The sequence below is a fragment of the Polypterus senegalus genome, chromosome 6 (assembly GCF_016835505.1).
Source record: "Polypterus senegalus isolate Bchr_013 chromosome 6, ASM1683550v1, whole genome shotgun sequence".
Lineage (NCBI taxonomy): Eukaryota > Metazoa > Chordata > Cladistia > Polypteriformes > Polypteridae > Polypterus > Polypterus senegalus.
In genome coordinates this window covers 103940632-103957007 of record NC_053159.1, presented here as the reverse complement: position 1 = coordinate 103957007, position 16376 = coordinate 103940632, and the positions used below count along the sequence as shown (strand labels likewise).

Below are 16376 nucleotides of genomic sequence, written 5' to 3'. Positions count from 1 at the left end.
AATACTTATTGTATTAAAGGAAAATACCTGCATTATTGGTTTCCAAGCAGCACCGTGTGTAAGACAAGAAGCATGATACTGGTATGAAACTTCTTTGCATGGCTTAGTAGAACAGTAAACCATAAAAGGGCATGCTGCTTGCAATTCAGTAATAGAAATATATTAATAAAGTGACAGTTTAGTTTTAATTTCAACTATTTCCTAAAGATATGCTGAAACTGTAATTGGCTGATGCTTTGGCCAGTGTTCATACCATTAATTAGGGATGGGAGTTATAGAATGTTTAAACATTTAATGAATTTTAAGGTTCAAAACCATTTAGGAAAGGGGAAAAAAACTGTACCTAAGCCCCACTCCCTTCTACCTGTACCCCAAATCACAGTATGTATTATGAAAAAAACAAATTTTCAACACAGCCTCCTTGTCAATTTGTTAGTCGATTAAATTAATAAATCAAAATTGCACAATTGAATCAAATGAAATGTAACAATAAAGCGACCTCTGACAGACCCTGGTTAAACAGGTTTTGAAACCCTTCTTCACTGGTCCTCCCCATTTTGCATGTTCTAATGGCAAAAATTCAGAACTTATTAATCCAGTGAAGCACCTTTTATAACAAAGGCAAGGAAGTAGCAGTGAGGTTATACACAAGAGGCCAGCAAACAAAGTAGAAAGAAAGCATGCTCTAGTGAGACAGTGATACTAGCATGTGCAGTATGGGTGTTCAGACAAAGATAATGTGTCAGAACTTTGCTGGGTTTATGAAACACAATATGGTGAACCATTTTTAAGTACTGATTGTATTACTTGAAGCTGGGCTGCTTATTCTGCTTAAAGGCATGTTGGTATGCAGGTGGTGTACAGAGTGGTATACACTGTTCAACATTTAAGTTTTTAAAATGTTGTGTTTAGAACTAATGGACTTGTGCTCTAATAGTTTTTCTATTAGCTCCTACTAAGAAGGTGACATGGCTTTTTTGTGATCTGTTTTATTGATTCAAGAAATTTAACAAATACTGTACCTAAAGAAGTTCAACTGAAAACGTCAAAAACTGCATACCCTAAACTGCACTTGTTTTATTACCTCCACTTCAGCAGATGCAGAATCCCTCAGCATAGGAGTGAACAATATGTAAACTAGCCTGTTACTTCTTGCCATCTGCTGTATCGGATGTTCCAAAGTGAAAACTGTCTTGCATAAAAGCTCTTATCTAGCTGAATAAAGTTCACCCTGTCCACTTCTAAAACTCCTTTTACTGTATTTTATTCCATTTTTCAAATACATTGAAAGGAAATGCCTAAAAACAAATACACTAGAATTAGGGCAGAGTCAACCTATTTTATCAGCCACTTCTTTTCTGTCCCAACACAGAACAAGCAAGTGAGAAAGAGAGAGCATATAGCGAGTTGCCAAGACCAGAAAAAAGAAAGTACAATACCAAAAAGAATAACATTAGCCTAAAACATGTAATATATTGCAGAGACTTGGTGTCATGCTAGCATATATTCTACAGGCTCAGTGCAGACCATGTGATCTTCTAGAACTTGAACGAAATCGTCAAGAATAAGACAAACATTAAATCTGCTTATTTTGAGATACTTGACGTTAACAAGTTAAGATTTCTGTGTAAATGTTTACATGCTTCAGGTTTTTGTTTTGAAACATTTACCAAGTTGCTTGGAATTTAAAATCCCTTTAGCAAATCATTAGTGGACCAGGTCAGTCAAGGGTGTAAAAAGAGGTTGATGTTACTTATTTCACCATACATGAAGTAGTAAAATGCATTTGTAAAACAAAAGAATATTACCACAGGATTTAGGCTTGCTTTCGAATTCACAGGCGGCCAGTGATAATAATGTTTAACTCTTTTTTGAACAGTTTAATAATGAAAAAAAAATCAAAAATTTGTAAATAAGTTACCTGTGTATATTTATGTTTTGTGCTGAAGATGAATTTGACATATTTCTTTTTCTATTTCTTGACTATTTCTAATCAGACAATATTGTGCAAGCATAAGTTAAAAATCCTTGATTCTTATGATCCGGTGGTTCAGTAAAATTACTCCTGATGTATCAGATCTGAATGGTTTAGCTGGTTCATTTATAACCAAATGACAGATAAAGAATTTATAAAGTTAACTTACAGCCTTTTCTTTAAGCCATCGAGGGGGAAAACATATTAGGAACAATATTTCCATTCTCATTAGTGCAATTTTTGGATTGCTTTAAGTCTAGCACATTTTGGAGATTCTACTTGAAAAGTGCTTCATTTTAAATGAGCACACAATCCAAAATAGCCTGAGAAAAAAGGCTTCAGCAAGAAATTGTGTCTCCACATCTGCCCTCCAATCAACCAATCATCCAATCAATCCTATCAAGAGACGCTTTCAAGATGCAGAAATAATCTGTATTTACTGTATATATTACTACAGTATTAACTGTAGTAAAAGATTATTTTAAATGTCACATTACAGTGTGCAGTAACAGAAAAGTCTAACAAAGAAAACTTCAAATACAATAACTTGGAAACTGACTTTTACACGAAGACAATACACAAATTTTCATATATATTTCAGAACTGAGCTTCAAGAACCCTGAAGGTATATGTTATAAAGATTTAACTATACCCAACCTTGGCACCAATGACCATACATTGTGATAAGTAAATTTAAGTTATATTTATCTATCTCTATGCTTTCATATTCTTGAAGTTAATTTCCTTCAAAAAAGGGTGCAAGTTGAGAGGAGGCACAGACAAAGAGGAGATGGATATAATGAACATAGTATCTCAATCAAAGAAGAAAACAGAGACAGAAACAACATGACAACAGGAGAGAAAAATCTCAGAAGAAGAGGTCATTACAAAATAATTATCTGACAAAAAATAAAGCTGATAATTAACATCATATTTAAAAAAATGTCCTATCTTGGAAACCCATGTAAAATGGTAACTATAATCCATGCTACTTTAAGCTTCATGGTGTTCAATACAGTGTAGTAGTGTGGTGTAGTCATTAAGATTTTGGACTTCAAACCCTAAGGTTGTGGGTTCACATCCCACTAATGACACAGTATGACCATGAGGAAGACACTTGACCTGCCTGTGATCTACTGGAAAGCCAAAGGAAATGTACCCAATTGTATCATAAATTTTGTAAGTCGCCTTGGATAAAGACATCAGCCAAACAAGTAAATGTAAAAGTACTGACATTCTCTAATAAGACATCCTGTTTTTTTTTTCCTGTTTTTAATATACATCAACCATTTTCATCAAAAGACAGGCTAATGAGTTCAGTTGAGAAAATGACGTATTGAATACAATTTAATATATGGATGTTCCGAGAATTAGGAATATCTAGTACTCAAAGTAAAGTTGACCATAAATGGAAATATATAAATCACTAGGGCTGGGCGATTAATCGAAAAGTAATCGAAATTGACATTCAGAACCTATAATCGATCAAATTTTTCCAGGTCGATTATTTCGATTAGTTTCCCTTTAAAAACACTACCGTGTGTGGAGTCACGTGACCCTGCTCCGTTACATTACGTTATTCCGCCGACATGTCGTGCATGGAGAGCTTAAACACTGACACAACTGAGCAACAAGAGCAGCTTTTACCAAAGAAAAACGCAGTCTCTGTCATTTGGACACATTTTGGCTTCAGTAAGGATGACATCGAACAAAATTAAGTCAGATGTAGACACTGTAGAAAAACAGTTTCGATGCCCAAAAGTAACACTACCAATTTGTTTCAACACTTGAAGCACAATCACGTTACTGAATATGAACAGTGCATGGCTCAAAAAAAACAAAGAGAGACTGACAAGCGCCCAGCAACAAGTGCCTCCGCAAAGCAGATGTCGATAACACAAGCGTTCACAAATGCCACACAGTATGAGAAGAGTTCAAGAAGATGGAAAGAAATAACTGACGCTATTTGTTATTACATCGCAAAGGATATGACTCCCATGGCCACAGTGGAGCGAAGCGGGTTTAAACACCTCGTTAAAACTCTCGACAGAAGATACACTGTGCCATCGCGATCACATTTTTCTAAAACTGCGCTGCCAGACATGTACAAGACATGGTGTAAAAATGTAGCTGCTGAACTGAAAAATGTTCAACACTTTGCAGCCACATCTGATCTCTGGTCAAGTAGGACGATGGACCCATTCTTGAGCCTTACTTTGCACTACATTGACGACGATTGGAAGCTGCGCCAGAGATGCCTTGAGACGGCATATTTTCCAGCCGATCACACGGCAGATATGATTGCGCAAGGTCGGAAAGATATGCTTTCTGAATGGGACCTCGCGGAAGAAAAACTTTCAGCCATTACGACAGACAACGGTGCAGAGAAGAGCAGCTATTTGGTGTCCCCCATGCTGGATAGTGAGGCAGTGAGGTGGAGGAAGCATCATGTACACTTTCCCAATCTAAGTAAGGTGGCAAAAAAGTATCTCTGCATACCAGCTACTAGCTCCCCATCAGAGCGGGTTTTCAGTTCGGGCGGAAACATTGTTACATGCCTCAGGTCCTGCCTGAAACCTGAAAAGGTTAACATGCTCGTGTTTCTTAGTAAGAACTTAAGAGTAAATTCATGTTCATATAGTGACATGACAAGATCGCTAAGATCACCTCATGCAACAGTGTTTAGAGAGTTCTATTTTCATTACAACAATCTGTTGTTTACATTGATACATTGCACATTAAAATATTTGTTTACAGAAGATGCAAGAAATGCACTGTTTAAAATATTATTTACGGGATATATGAGTTATTTTATTTAGAAGAGATACTGCTTATTTTCTACTTTTAATAAGAAAAACATTGAAAATAATTTATTCTGTTTCCAAAAGTGCAAGTTATTTATTTTTACTTTATTTATAAGAACAAAGTGACTGTTCGTTTTAGGCAATGTGTGCTTTAATTTCAGTTGTTCAACACTGATGTTCAATAATGTGTGTTTCCTTCAATTATTTTAAAATCAAGTAATGCACCCTTCATTCAAAAATCTCTCACTTGTAATATGTGAGCATATTTACAGTACAAAACTTGTCAGTGAACTATGAGGGCAAAAAAAATAAATAAATAAATAAAACAATCGTTCATTAATCGTAATCGAGTTAAAATGTTCAATCAATCGAGATTCTGATTTTAGGCCAAATCGCCCAGCCCTATAAATCACACATGTGTAGATGCAATGATAGCTTAGTGAAAGGCATAAATGGCAAAGACTAAGACAAACTAGACCCTGGCAATGGAGACTGGCTCTGGAAAGTTGAAAAATTTCCCCTCTGGAAAGGAAGGAGACTAAGCTGGTGTGGGAGATGGAAAATCACCAACTAGATATTGTTAGCATGGTTTCTGGAACGCAATTTCTTGATCAGGGGTGGTTTCTCTCCTACTCTAGAATTTCAGTGTGTGAAAGACCTTGGGAATGTGTATGGTTACTCACAATCCCCGAACTGAGGACTGTGCAACTGGATTTTTTCCCGGTGACAAGAGGTTTGCATCAATGTGGATGCAAGTCACAAAGGGGAAAACTCTGACTGTTGTTCATGCATATGGACCAAACAGCTGTTCAGAGTATGCAGCTTTCTTATATAAGGTGGGTGAGTTGCTTGCAAAAGTGCCATCCACTGACTCCTGACTCTTATTAGATGATTTTAATGCTCATGTCGGGCATGATGAAGATATCTGGAGGGGGATGATTAGGAAGAAAGGCCTGCCAGATCTGAAACAGAATGCTGAGTTGTTATTGGATTTTTGTTCTGCCTATGGATTGTCCATAACAAACACTGTTCTAACACAAGGAGGCTCATGAGTGTACCTGGTGCCAGAGAACCTTGGGCCGAAAGTTGATGAAGGACCTTGTAGTTGACCCAAGTTCATAAATTTTGGATACTTGGGTGAAAAGAGGACAAAGCTGTCAACTGATCACCACTGGGTAGTGAGTTGGTTTCAAAGCGAGAGACATAGGCCTGATAGAGCAGGCCTAGATGAGCAGGAATGGTATCCCAGGAATGTCTGGCTGAGACTTCTGTTCGAGAGTCCAAAAGACCCTATCCATGACCTTGGGTATGGAAACAGCTACTAAAAGCTGTGGTTTTCGGGCAGTTGGGGCATCTCATCACGGCAGCCCTAGGACCAGATTTTGAACACCAGATTTGAAGGAAGCTGTCAGACTGAAGAAGGTGGCTTTAGGGGAAAGGCTCTCAGTGGGTTCTCCTGACTTGGTTGAGAGATACCAACAAGCTACAGGAAAAACTCAAGCATGATTAGACTTTGCAGAGGCCATTAAGAAAGACGATTAGGTGGCCTTGAAGCAGTTCTAACAAACTGTTTGACACCTCAGGAGGGAAAGGCATGAATATGCCCAGATTGTGTTCATTAGGGATAGAGTGGTGCTGACTTCATAGGGGAAATTCAGCACTGGAAGAAACACTCGATTTGGTGGAAATACCATTCAACAGTGGAATGGCAGGGGGGTCCCCTTACTTACAGTCACGATGGTGGTTTGAGGACTCTGTAATGGTAAGGTTGCCAGGGTAGATAAAATTTGACCAGATATACTGAAAGCACTGGACCTTGTTGGGATAGTGTTATTAACCCCATCTATTCAATGTTGCATGGAAGGCAGGTAAGGCACCCACGGAATAGAAAACTGGTGTGGAGGACTCGAAGGTAACTAATTGGTGTGTTCCAACAACGGAGGAATCACACTCCTTAGCCTCCTAAGTAAGATATATGTAAGAGTTGTGAGGGAAGACACTGTCCAATGGTTGAGCCAAAGAAACAATAGGAACAATCTGGATTGTGTCCTGTTTGAGGAACAGAAGACTAGTCTCCCCTGGTGCAGTTGCTAGAGGATGTATGATAAACCAGTCTCCATGTGTTTTGTAGATTTAGAAAAAGCATATGACCATGTTCCTCAGCAAGTGTTGTGGGAGGTGCTGCAGGAATATGAGACTAACAGGGCCACTCTTACATGCTATTCATTCCTTATATGAATGCAGTGAGAGCTGTGTTCGAAAACTTAGTGTTAAGTCGCATTTGGTGCACTATGGGAGTCATTTTCAATCAAGGCTGTGTCTTGTCACCACTTGTGTTTGTGATTTTCATGGACAGGATATCAAGGCGCAACCAAGGATGTGAAGATGTGTGTAGCTGGGGAGGATAAGAGGTTGTTCTCTTTGCTTCATCCATGTGAAGCAGCTGGGATGAAAATTAGCACCTTGAAGTCTGAGATCATTGTCCTTTCTTGGAAAAGAATGGATTGCTCTCTCCAGGTCAGGGGGTAGGGACAACATTGCCCTTAGTTGAGGAGTTCATGATCTCGTTTATGAGGGATGGGAAAAGGAAATAAGACATCTACTAGAGGATTGGAGTGGCAGCTAATGTTCTATGGGTGAGGTATCGGTCAATCATGGTGAACCAAGAGCTAAATCTAAAAATAAAACTCTTTTTACTTCTCAATCTGCAACTCTGTCCTCACATATGATCATGAACTATAGATAATAATCGGCAGAATGAGATCACGAGTACAAGCAGCAGAAATGAGGTTTCTTCATCTGGTGGCTGGACTGAAGCAAGATGTGACTTATACTGCATTAGTGAACAATCAAGACATAGAAAAAATCAAGCAAACCTCATAGAGCAAAGTTGGGGTGTTGCTTACAACAGTGATGAACGAATGTAAAAAATTTTACTGAATCATAATGACCTACATATTACAACTACAACAGTAATTTCACAGATAGGCAGGAATACTATGGGGATATTAATTAAAACACAATATGAGACAGACCAAAATCATATTTAAAGGTAATGTATTATTTTACTTTTTATTAAATAGCTAGTTTTTTTTTACAAAAAATGTATTTTAACTTTTACATACCTGCCCATCCTCAATTTTAGTTTTGGGGTAATTTAGAATTAACTTTGTAGCTTGCTCCCACTTTGTATATGTGTCTTCCCAAGCCTAGAGTAACAATCAATAAATTTATAATTAAGATCAAGCTAAACATCATTACTCTGTATTTGTTTCACATAATCCACCAAGTAGCCTTTTACTACTTTGTCTGCATGAACATATAAAAAAGCAACAAAACCAAAAGTTTAATTACAGGCAGACTGAGTTGAGCCATTAATGATTTTTTAAAATTATCTGCTAATAATAAATGGAAGACTTTTCAGTGGCATTCACAACTCTATAATACAAATTCTAACTGAAAAGTGCTGGCTAACAAAAAATGTAGTATTAAAAGAGTAAGAATATGAAGGACATTCTTTAGACAATACTATGCTACAGTACATTCTCTTACATTATCAAATAGAAAATAAGTGTCAATGGTTTGCTCATCATCTCAAAACTATAAAAAGATAATCAGCTGATGTATCATCTATAGGTTATTTAAGCCAACAACCTCATCAATTCTATTTACCAAATTTATCAAAAAAAAAAACAAAAAAAAAAAACAAAACAACAAAGTCAGGTCTTGAAGGTCCCTAAATTACTATTGTCTACTACACTATTATGGTTACACTACTCTCTAGAAACCACATTTCCAAAAAAGTTGGTATACTTTCTAAAAACACAATAAAACACTAAAATCTGTAATTTGAACCTTAATTCACAGACAAACTAAACTCTATTTGATAAACATAAACAAATTTAGAAATTGATGCCTGCAACACACTCCAAAAAAGATGTGACAGAGGCAAAGCAAGACTGTAAAGGTTATATAAGTAACATTCTGTAAGGTTCCTCAATTAACAGGTTAACTGGTAAGAGGTGTGGGTATCAAGATTGGGTATAAAATGAGCATCCACAAAAGGTTCAGACTTTGCAATAAAAAATGGATCATTGCTCACCACTTTGTGCTGAACTTCATGAGAGAATTATCTGTCAATGTAAAAATATTTTTTCTCAGCGCAGGATAGTAAAGAATTTGGGTCTGTCACCATCTACAGTTAATAACATTGTGAAAAGATTCAGGGAGTCAGGATAAATCTCTGTGCATATTTATGGTACTTGTAAAAGTGAATTCTTTTTACAGTGTTATTCTCTCAGTCACGTTCACGCTCTAATCTTGATCTGACCCTAGCTAACAGCGTCAGCATAAATTTAAACCCGATCTGATGCCGTTAGTTTTCCAATAATATTGCATTAGTGTGATGATGTTATCTGATTGGCAATATTCAGGTTCTTCCAAATGTCACATATCTTTTGTCCCTTTCTTTCTTTCCCCACTGCTGCGTTGGTAATGGACCAGAAGGTGTGAGCTTATTCAGTGCAAACAGGAACATGCAGGTGGTCAGTTGCTTGTGCTACAACATGCTTGAGCTGTCAGCGATGGACGCATATGTACCGTGCAAGGCATGCACAGGGTCCACTGAGAAAAAAAAAGAGTGTTCTTGGCTCACCTTACAGAGGAACTTCATCGTCGCTTTTTCCAAGAAAAGGTGATGGAAAAAGAAAAAGAGGATGCAACTTCGACAAGCTTCTGTTCCAAGACCGTTGCTTCCTCCAAGAAAGCAAACTCAGTCAGTGTCAGATGCACCTTCAATGTAATAGGAACCACAGCATAGAGAGAAGTGTATACATTGCAACACATATACGTGTTGTAAATGTAGAAAGGATGCTCCTTGGGTGTGTGGGAACTGTTAACATTTGAATCTGATGATTGCATATAGCGCGTAACTGACCTCTCTGTATTATTCTTTCCTCTGCATGTCCTGGAGTACAAAAGAAAAGCCACCATGCCCCAAAATGTGGCAACTGGGCAAGATTGTGAAAAAAACAAACATGGTCACTGTACCGTGATCGTGACTGAGAGAATAAAAGTGGGGGAAAAAAAAAAACTAACTTTTACAAGTTATAAATTTACACCAGCTATTACAGACATAAATCAAATGTATATTTTTATTGTATAATATTAACAATAGGAGCAGCTCACTACTCAAAAAGGTAAATCTGCACCCAGGACCGAACCAGAGATCTCTTGGTTACAAGTCAGCAGTTCTTACCACTGCAGCACGTAAGCTGTCGTATTATATTTGTACCTTTTGTGAAGTGTTTATTTGATATTTGGACTTCAGCCTTCACACATTATACAATTCATGCCTACATTTTGTCATTCATTACTTAAACAATAAAAACGTTTCTGTTTTAACAATGTGTTTAGATAGATTGTTGCAGACACGGAACACACAAGAAATGTATGTATTCCAAATGACGATATATTATTTACCCTCTACAACTCCAGGTAATTCACTCCAACATAAATACAGAGAACCTTCTTTATGAATTGAGCTACGGGAATGGGTGGGGGGATGGGATAGTAGGCTGCTTGCTGCTTGTTTTGATTGAAACATTTACAAGATAACAGATGCTGAACTAGAGATGCAAAGGGAATTCAAATGTGCCAGACTTACAAGTTTTTTCTTTGGCTTTGGCAAATCTAATGTTAACTAGAAATTTGGCAGTGTTTTTCGCGCACACACACACATTTTATATATATATATATATATATATATATATATATATATATATATACACACACACACACACACACAAACACATACATATATATACACATACATATATATATATATATATATATATATATATATATATATATATATATATATATATATATATATATATATATATATATATATATATATATACTGCTCAAAAGAATTAAAGGAACACTTTTAATCAGAGTATAGCATAAAGTCAATGAAACTTATGGGATATTAATCTGGTCAGTTAAGTAGCAGAGGGGTTGTTAATCAGTTTCAGCTGCTGTGGTGTTAATGAAATTAACAACAGATGCACTAGAGGGGCAACAATGAGATGACCCCCAAAACAGGAATGGTTTAACAGGTGGAGGCCACTGACATTTTTCCCCCCTCATCTTTTCTGACTGTTTCTTCATTAGTTTTGCATTTGGCTACAGTCAGTGTCACTACTGGTAGCATGAGGTGATACATGGACCCTACAGAGGTTGCACAGGTAGTCCAACTTCTCCAGGATGGCACATCAATACAGTATGTGTCATTGCTAGAAGGTTTGCTGTGTCTCCCTGCACAGTCTCAAGGGCATGGAGGAGATTCTAGGAGACAAGCAGTTACTCTAGGAGAGATGGAGAGGGCCATAGAAGGTCCATAACCCATCAGCAGGACCAGTATCTGCTCCTTTGGGCAAGGAGGAACAGGATGAGCACTGCCAGAGCCCTACAAAATGACCTCCAGCAGGCCACTGGTGTGAATGTCTCTGACCAAACAACCAGAAAGACTTCATGAGGGTGACCCAAGGGCCCCATGTCCTCTAATGGGCCCTGAGCTCACTGCCCAGCAGCATGCAGCTCGATTGGCATTCTCCATAGAATATCAGAATTGGCAGATGCACCACTGGTGCCCTGTGCTTTTTACAGAGGAGAGCAGGTTCACCCTGAGCATGTGACAGAAGTGAAAGGGTCTGGAGAAGCCATGGAGAACATTATGCTGCCTGTAACATCATTCAGCATGAGCAGTTTGGTGGTGGGTTAATGATTGTCTGGGGAGGCATATCCATGGAGGGTCACACAGACCGCTACAGGCTTGACAAAGGCACCTTGGCTGCCATTAGGTATCAGGATGAAATCCTTGGACCCATTGTCAGACCCTATGCTGGTACAGTGGCTCCTGGTGCACGACAATTCCTGGCCTCATGTGGTGAGAGTATGCAGGCAGTTCCTGGAGGATGAAGGAATTGATACCATTGACTGGCCACCACACTTTCCTGACCTAAATCCAATAGAACACCTCTGGGACATTATGTTTTGGTCCATCCAATGCCACCAGGATGCACCTCAGACTGTCCAGGAGCTCAGTGATGCCCTGGTCCAGATCTGGGAGGAGAGCCCCACAACACCATCTGTCATCTCATTAGAAGCATGCACCAATGTTGTCAGGCATGTATACAAGAACACAGGGGCCATACAAAGTGCTGCGTACAATTTTGAGTTGCTGCAATTAAATTTTGGCAAAATGGACTAGCCTGCAACATAATTTTTTCACTCTGATTTTTGGGGCGTCTTTGAATTCAGGGCTCTGTAGGTTGATCATTTTCATTTCCATCAAACGATGTGGCATCCTTTCGTTCCTAACACATTACCCAGTCTATATCAGTATAGATATCCAGGAGGATTTCTTTTTCCCATTTAGATCTGATGTGTTTTCAAAGTGTTCCTTTAATTTTTGAGCAGTTTATATAGTATATATATATATATATATATATATATATATATATATATATATATATATATATATATATATATATATATATATATATATATATATATACACACACACACATACACACACACAACGTGTTTCCCCGAAAATAAGACCTACTCCGAAAATAAGCCATCGCATGATTTTCAGGCTGCTCTGTAATATAAGCCATACCTCAAAAATAAGCCCTAGTCAAGATCGTCAGCTAAGGCCGGGTTGATACTTCACCCGACGCGATGCATGTGCCCGAAACATCCATTAAATTCCGAGGCCACCTTGCCACAATATCTCCGAAAAGGATGTTTAATGATTACATCCAACAATCCGGGGATATGCCCAGTCCAGCATCATCAGCGCAAGACAGGAACAAAATCCCTGGACGGGGCATCAGCTCATCACAAGGTAAACATAAGCGCGCACACACACATACACTGGCGTCATTGTAGCTTCACCAAATCCCCAATCCTTCATGTCTTTGGATGGAAAACTGAGCACACTGTGGAAACCCACCAGGAAAAACATGGAAAATCCAGGCAGGGATCACAAGGGATGTGACTCCCTGCGAAACAGCAGCGCTACCGCTCTGCCACCTCCATATGTGTAACTATTAATAGTATTCATTATTTAAACAAAGTTCACGATTTATCCATAAAATGTAACATACATATTTTAATGCATTTCATCATGAAAGTGATATCAAGTATAAATCTAAGAATTACAAATTTGCAGAGAGCTGGAATATCATACATTTAATGTGTTCTGTGTGGAGATCTATTGCTGCTTGCCACTGCTGTCAGGTCAGGAGGAAGCGCAAGCAATTACCAACTGGGTCGGATTTAAGATGATGTTTATGATGGTCTACTTTAATGATAAAGTAAACTACGAGCTTAAAGTGGACATTTCGAGATTAAAGTTTAAATTTACACTTTAAATACAAAATAGACATTTTCATTATGTCCTTAATTTTTTTTTCTCTATGGCTCAAATATGCAACTGTACATTCTATTCTATTGCTATTGTGAAGTTGAAAAAAAAAAAAAAGATGGCACAGAAGATGGTGTGTGAGACTTTTAAAATATATTGTGTCATTACTTTGTGGAATATGCGATGCTTGAATATAAAAACAACATGAATGCATTTGTATATCGGCATTTTGCTTCACCACATCTATCCATTCATCAAACATCAAAGAACACACATCAATTCTGGAGGATCCTAAAAGCGGCTGGAGTAGCAAGAAACTCAGGCTGGAATTCAGGGTTTCAATGTGGAAAGTTATGACGATATTCCAGAATAAGATGATATGATATGTATTTGGATAAATGTATATTGTTTTACATGAAAAAATATAAGACATCCCCTGAAAATAAGCCCTAGTGCATCTTTTGGAGCAAAAATTAATTTAAGACCTGGCCATATTTCAGGGGAATATATTGGTTGAGATACATCAATTTGGATATATAGGTCAGTTCAGATATACATTGGTTTGAAGAGAACGGTTGAGATTTATGGGTGTCTCCATTCTGCTTCATCATTGCTTTAACGTTGTTAAACTCTGGGCTGGATGGAGCAAGGTGATAAAGTAGGGATCTGTGCGAGTGTTTTAAATGCTGAAAGAAAAAAAGGGATTTCTTTGTGTGTGTGCTTGCATGTCTGTGTGTTTCTGTGTGTGTTTGAGAGAAATATTTTAAATTAAACAATAATAATGCAAATAATGAATAGAACTGTAATTTGTGTTTGGTTTTAGAGAGAACCACAAGAGGCCCCCACATTGAATGCGCCATTGGTATATGCAAGAGAAGTTTTTCCTTCACCTGGAAAAAGAGAAGGGATTTGAAAGCAGCACAGAAAGAACTAAATCTATCTTCCCTTCAGCTCATATCAGAATCCTCTACAAGATAGGGATCAAGGGCAGAAATAATCCAAAGAGTGTTGGAACAATAGCAGGTCATCAAACAAATTCTCTCATCTGACAATAAAACAAGACATCATGCCCCCACCTGGCAGTACATTGATATTTTGGAGTCAACTGATAAAGTTCTCAAACCCCTTCTGAAAGCTCAGTCCTTTGTTTTTGTTTGTGTTGCACCTTTTTCAAACCAGCATACTGACTCACTAGCAAGAGGACAGTGAGCTTACTATGTTAATTAAGACCAAAAGACTTGATTATATAAGGGAGAAGACTGATGATTCTGCCACCCAGCAACTACTGGACATTGCTTACGGATCCACGGTTTAAAAGATCTTACATTCCTGAGGGAAAGTATGAAGAGGTCAAATATAGAGTTGTGTCTGAAGTGGATGCCCTTCAACATGATGAGACAAGCACTTAGTCTGGCTTAGCCATGGAACCTTGAGAAGAAGCTGAGGCAACACGACAAGCAGCCGAAAAAGAAAAGCAAAGCCTTGGTAGCTTCTTTAAGAGACCACAATCTTCATCCACATTGTGTCACTAAGATAAAACTGAAGGTGAACTTTCAACTTACCAGCAAGAAGCTGTGACTCACAGTGAGACAAACACACTTGCATGGTGGAAGGAACATTAGCCTAACTGTCCAACTTTCAGCTACCTTGCAAAGAAATATCTCTGCATACACGCCACTAGTTCACCCTCAGAAAGGACATTTTGCAGAGCAGGTAACATACTGAAATGCCACAGATCATCTTTAAAGCCAGAAGCAGTTAATAGACTTGTATTTCTTGCACAAAATTTGTTAAGTCAATTGAAAAATTGTTCTTGCCATGGTTTATTTATTTACAAAACACAGCTTAAAAATAAAAATTTTTCAATATACTAATTTTAAGCGTTTTTTTTAATGGCAAATCTACTAAAGCAGTTAACACTAGAATTACCAGAGCTTACGAAAAAATTTGTAGATCCTGCCCACCTTAAATTCGTTCGCACCTCTCCATCAGCGTCTTTTGCCCTGTAAATGTGCCGATAAAGACAAGCAGCCTGCTATCTCATACCCCCACCGCCACAGAACGTGCACAAAGTTCTCCCAGCTCATGCCTTGATTGATTATCCAGGAGTGAAGTGTGCTGGAGTTTTAGAGTGGAAATGATAGATCATTGTTTGGAACACATGCATTTCATGTGTGTTCTGTTTTTACAATAATTTGTGTAAACACATTGTTAAAACAGAAACGTTTTTCATATTTTAGTAGTAAATGGCAAAATGTTGGCATAAAATATATAATGTGTGAAGCCTGAAGTCCAAAGATCAAATAAACACTTTCACAGAAGGTTAAAGGATGAAACAACAGCTTCTGTGGCATAGCGGTAAGATTTGCTGACTTGTAATCAAGAGTCCCTGGTTCGATCCCGATTGCCTCCTATATTTAACGAGATCTTGCCAGTCTCCATGTTGCTGTATGGGGCTGTTTCTTTTGTACTCCAGGACATGCAGAGGAAAGAATAGTACAGAGAGGTCAGTTCAGCGCTATATGCAATCATCAAATTCAAATGTTAACAGTTCACACACACGCAAGGACCGTCCTTCCTATATTTACGACATGTGTACCTGTTGCAATGCGCACACCTCTCTATGCTGTGGTTCCTATTACATTGACACTGACTCAGTTTACTTTCCTGGGGAAAGCGGCTGTCTTTGAACAGAAGCTTGTTGATGTTGCATCCTCCTTTTCTTTTTCCATCGCCTTTTCTAGTAAGATGCGACAACGAAGTTCCCCTGCAAGGTGAGCCATGAACACTCTTCTTTTCTAAGTGGCCCCTGTGCATGCCTTACACAGTAATTGTGCGTTGATCGCCACCAGGTCCAGCTTGTTATAGCACACAGCTACTGTTCCTGCTCGCACTGAATAAACTCACGCCTTCTGGTGCACAATTTCAACGCAGCACGGAAAAAAAAAGACAAATATATGGGACATTGGGTATAAATTTATTGTACAGTAATCCCTCGCTATATCGCGCTTCAACTTTCACGGCTTTACTCTATCGCGGATTTTAAATGTAAGCATATCTAAATATATATCACGGATTTGCTGGTTGGCGGCTTTCTGTGGACAATGGGTCTTTTAATTTATGGTACATGCTTCCTCAGTTTGATTGCCCAGTTGATTTCATA

General features: G+C 38.2%; 1 protein-coding gene across 3 annotated transcripts in view; it reads right to left on the bottom strand.

Annotated features, from left to right (window-relative positions):
* The window catches only part of nf1a (neurofibromin 1a), a 405866-nt gene that overhangs the window by 253158 nt on the left and 136332 nt on the right, over positions 1 to 16376 (bottom strand). For all 3 annotated transcript variants that reach the window (XM_039756663.1, XM_039756665.1, XM_039756666.1), the window contains exon 19: positions 7905 to 7988. In XM_039756663.1, the coding sequence (XP_039612597.1) occupies positions 7905 to 7988 (84 nt within the window). The remainder of the gene's footprint in view (positions 1 to 7904; positions 7989 to 16376) is intronic.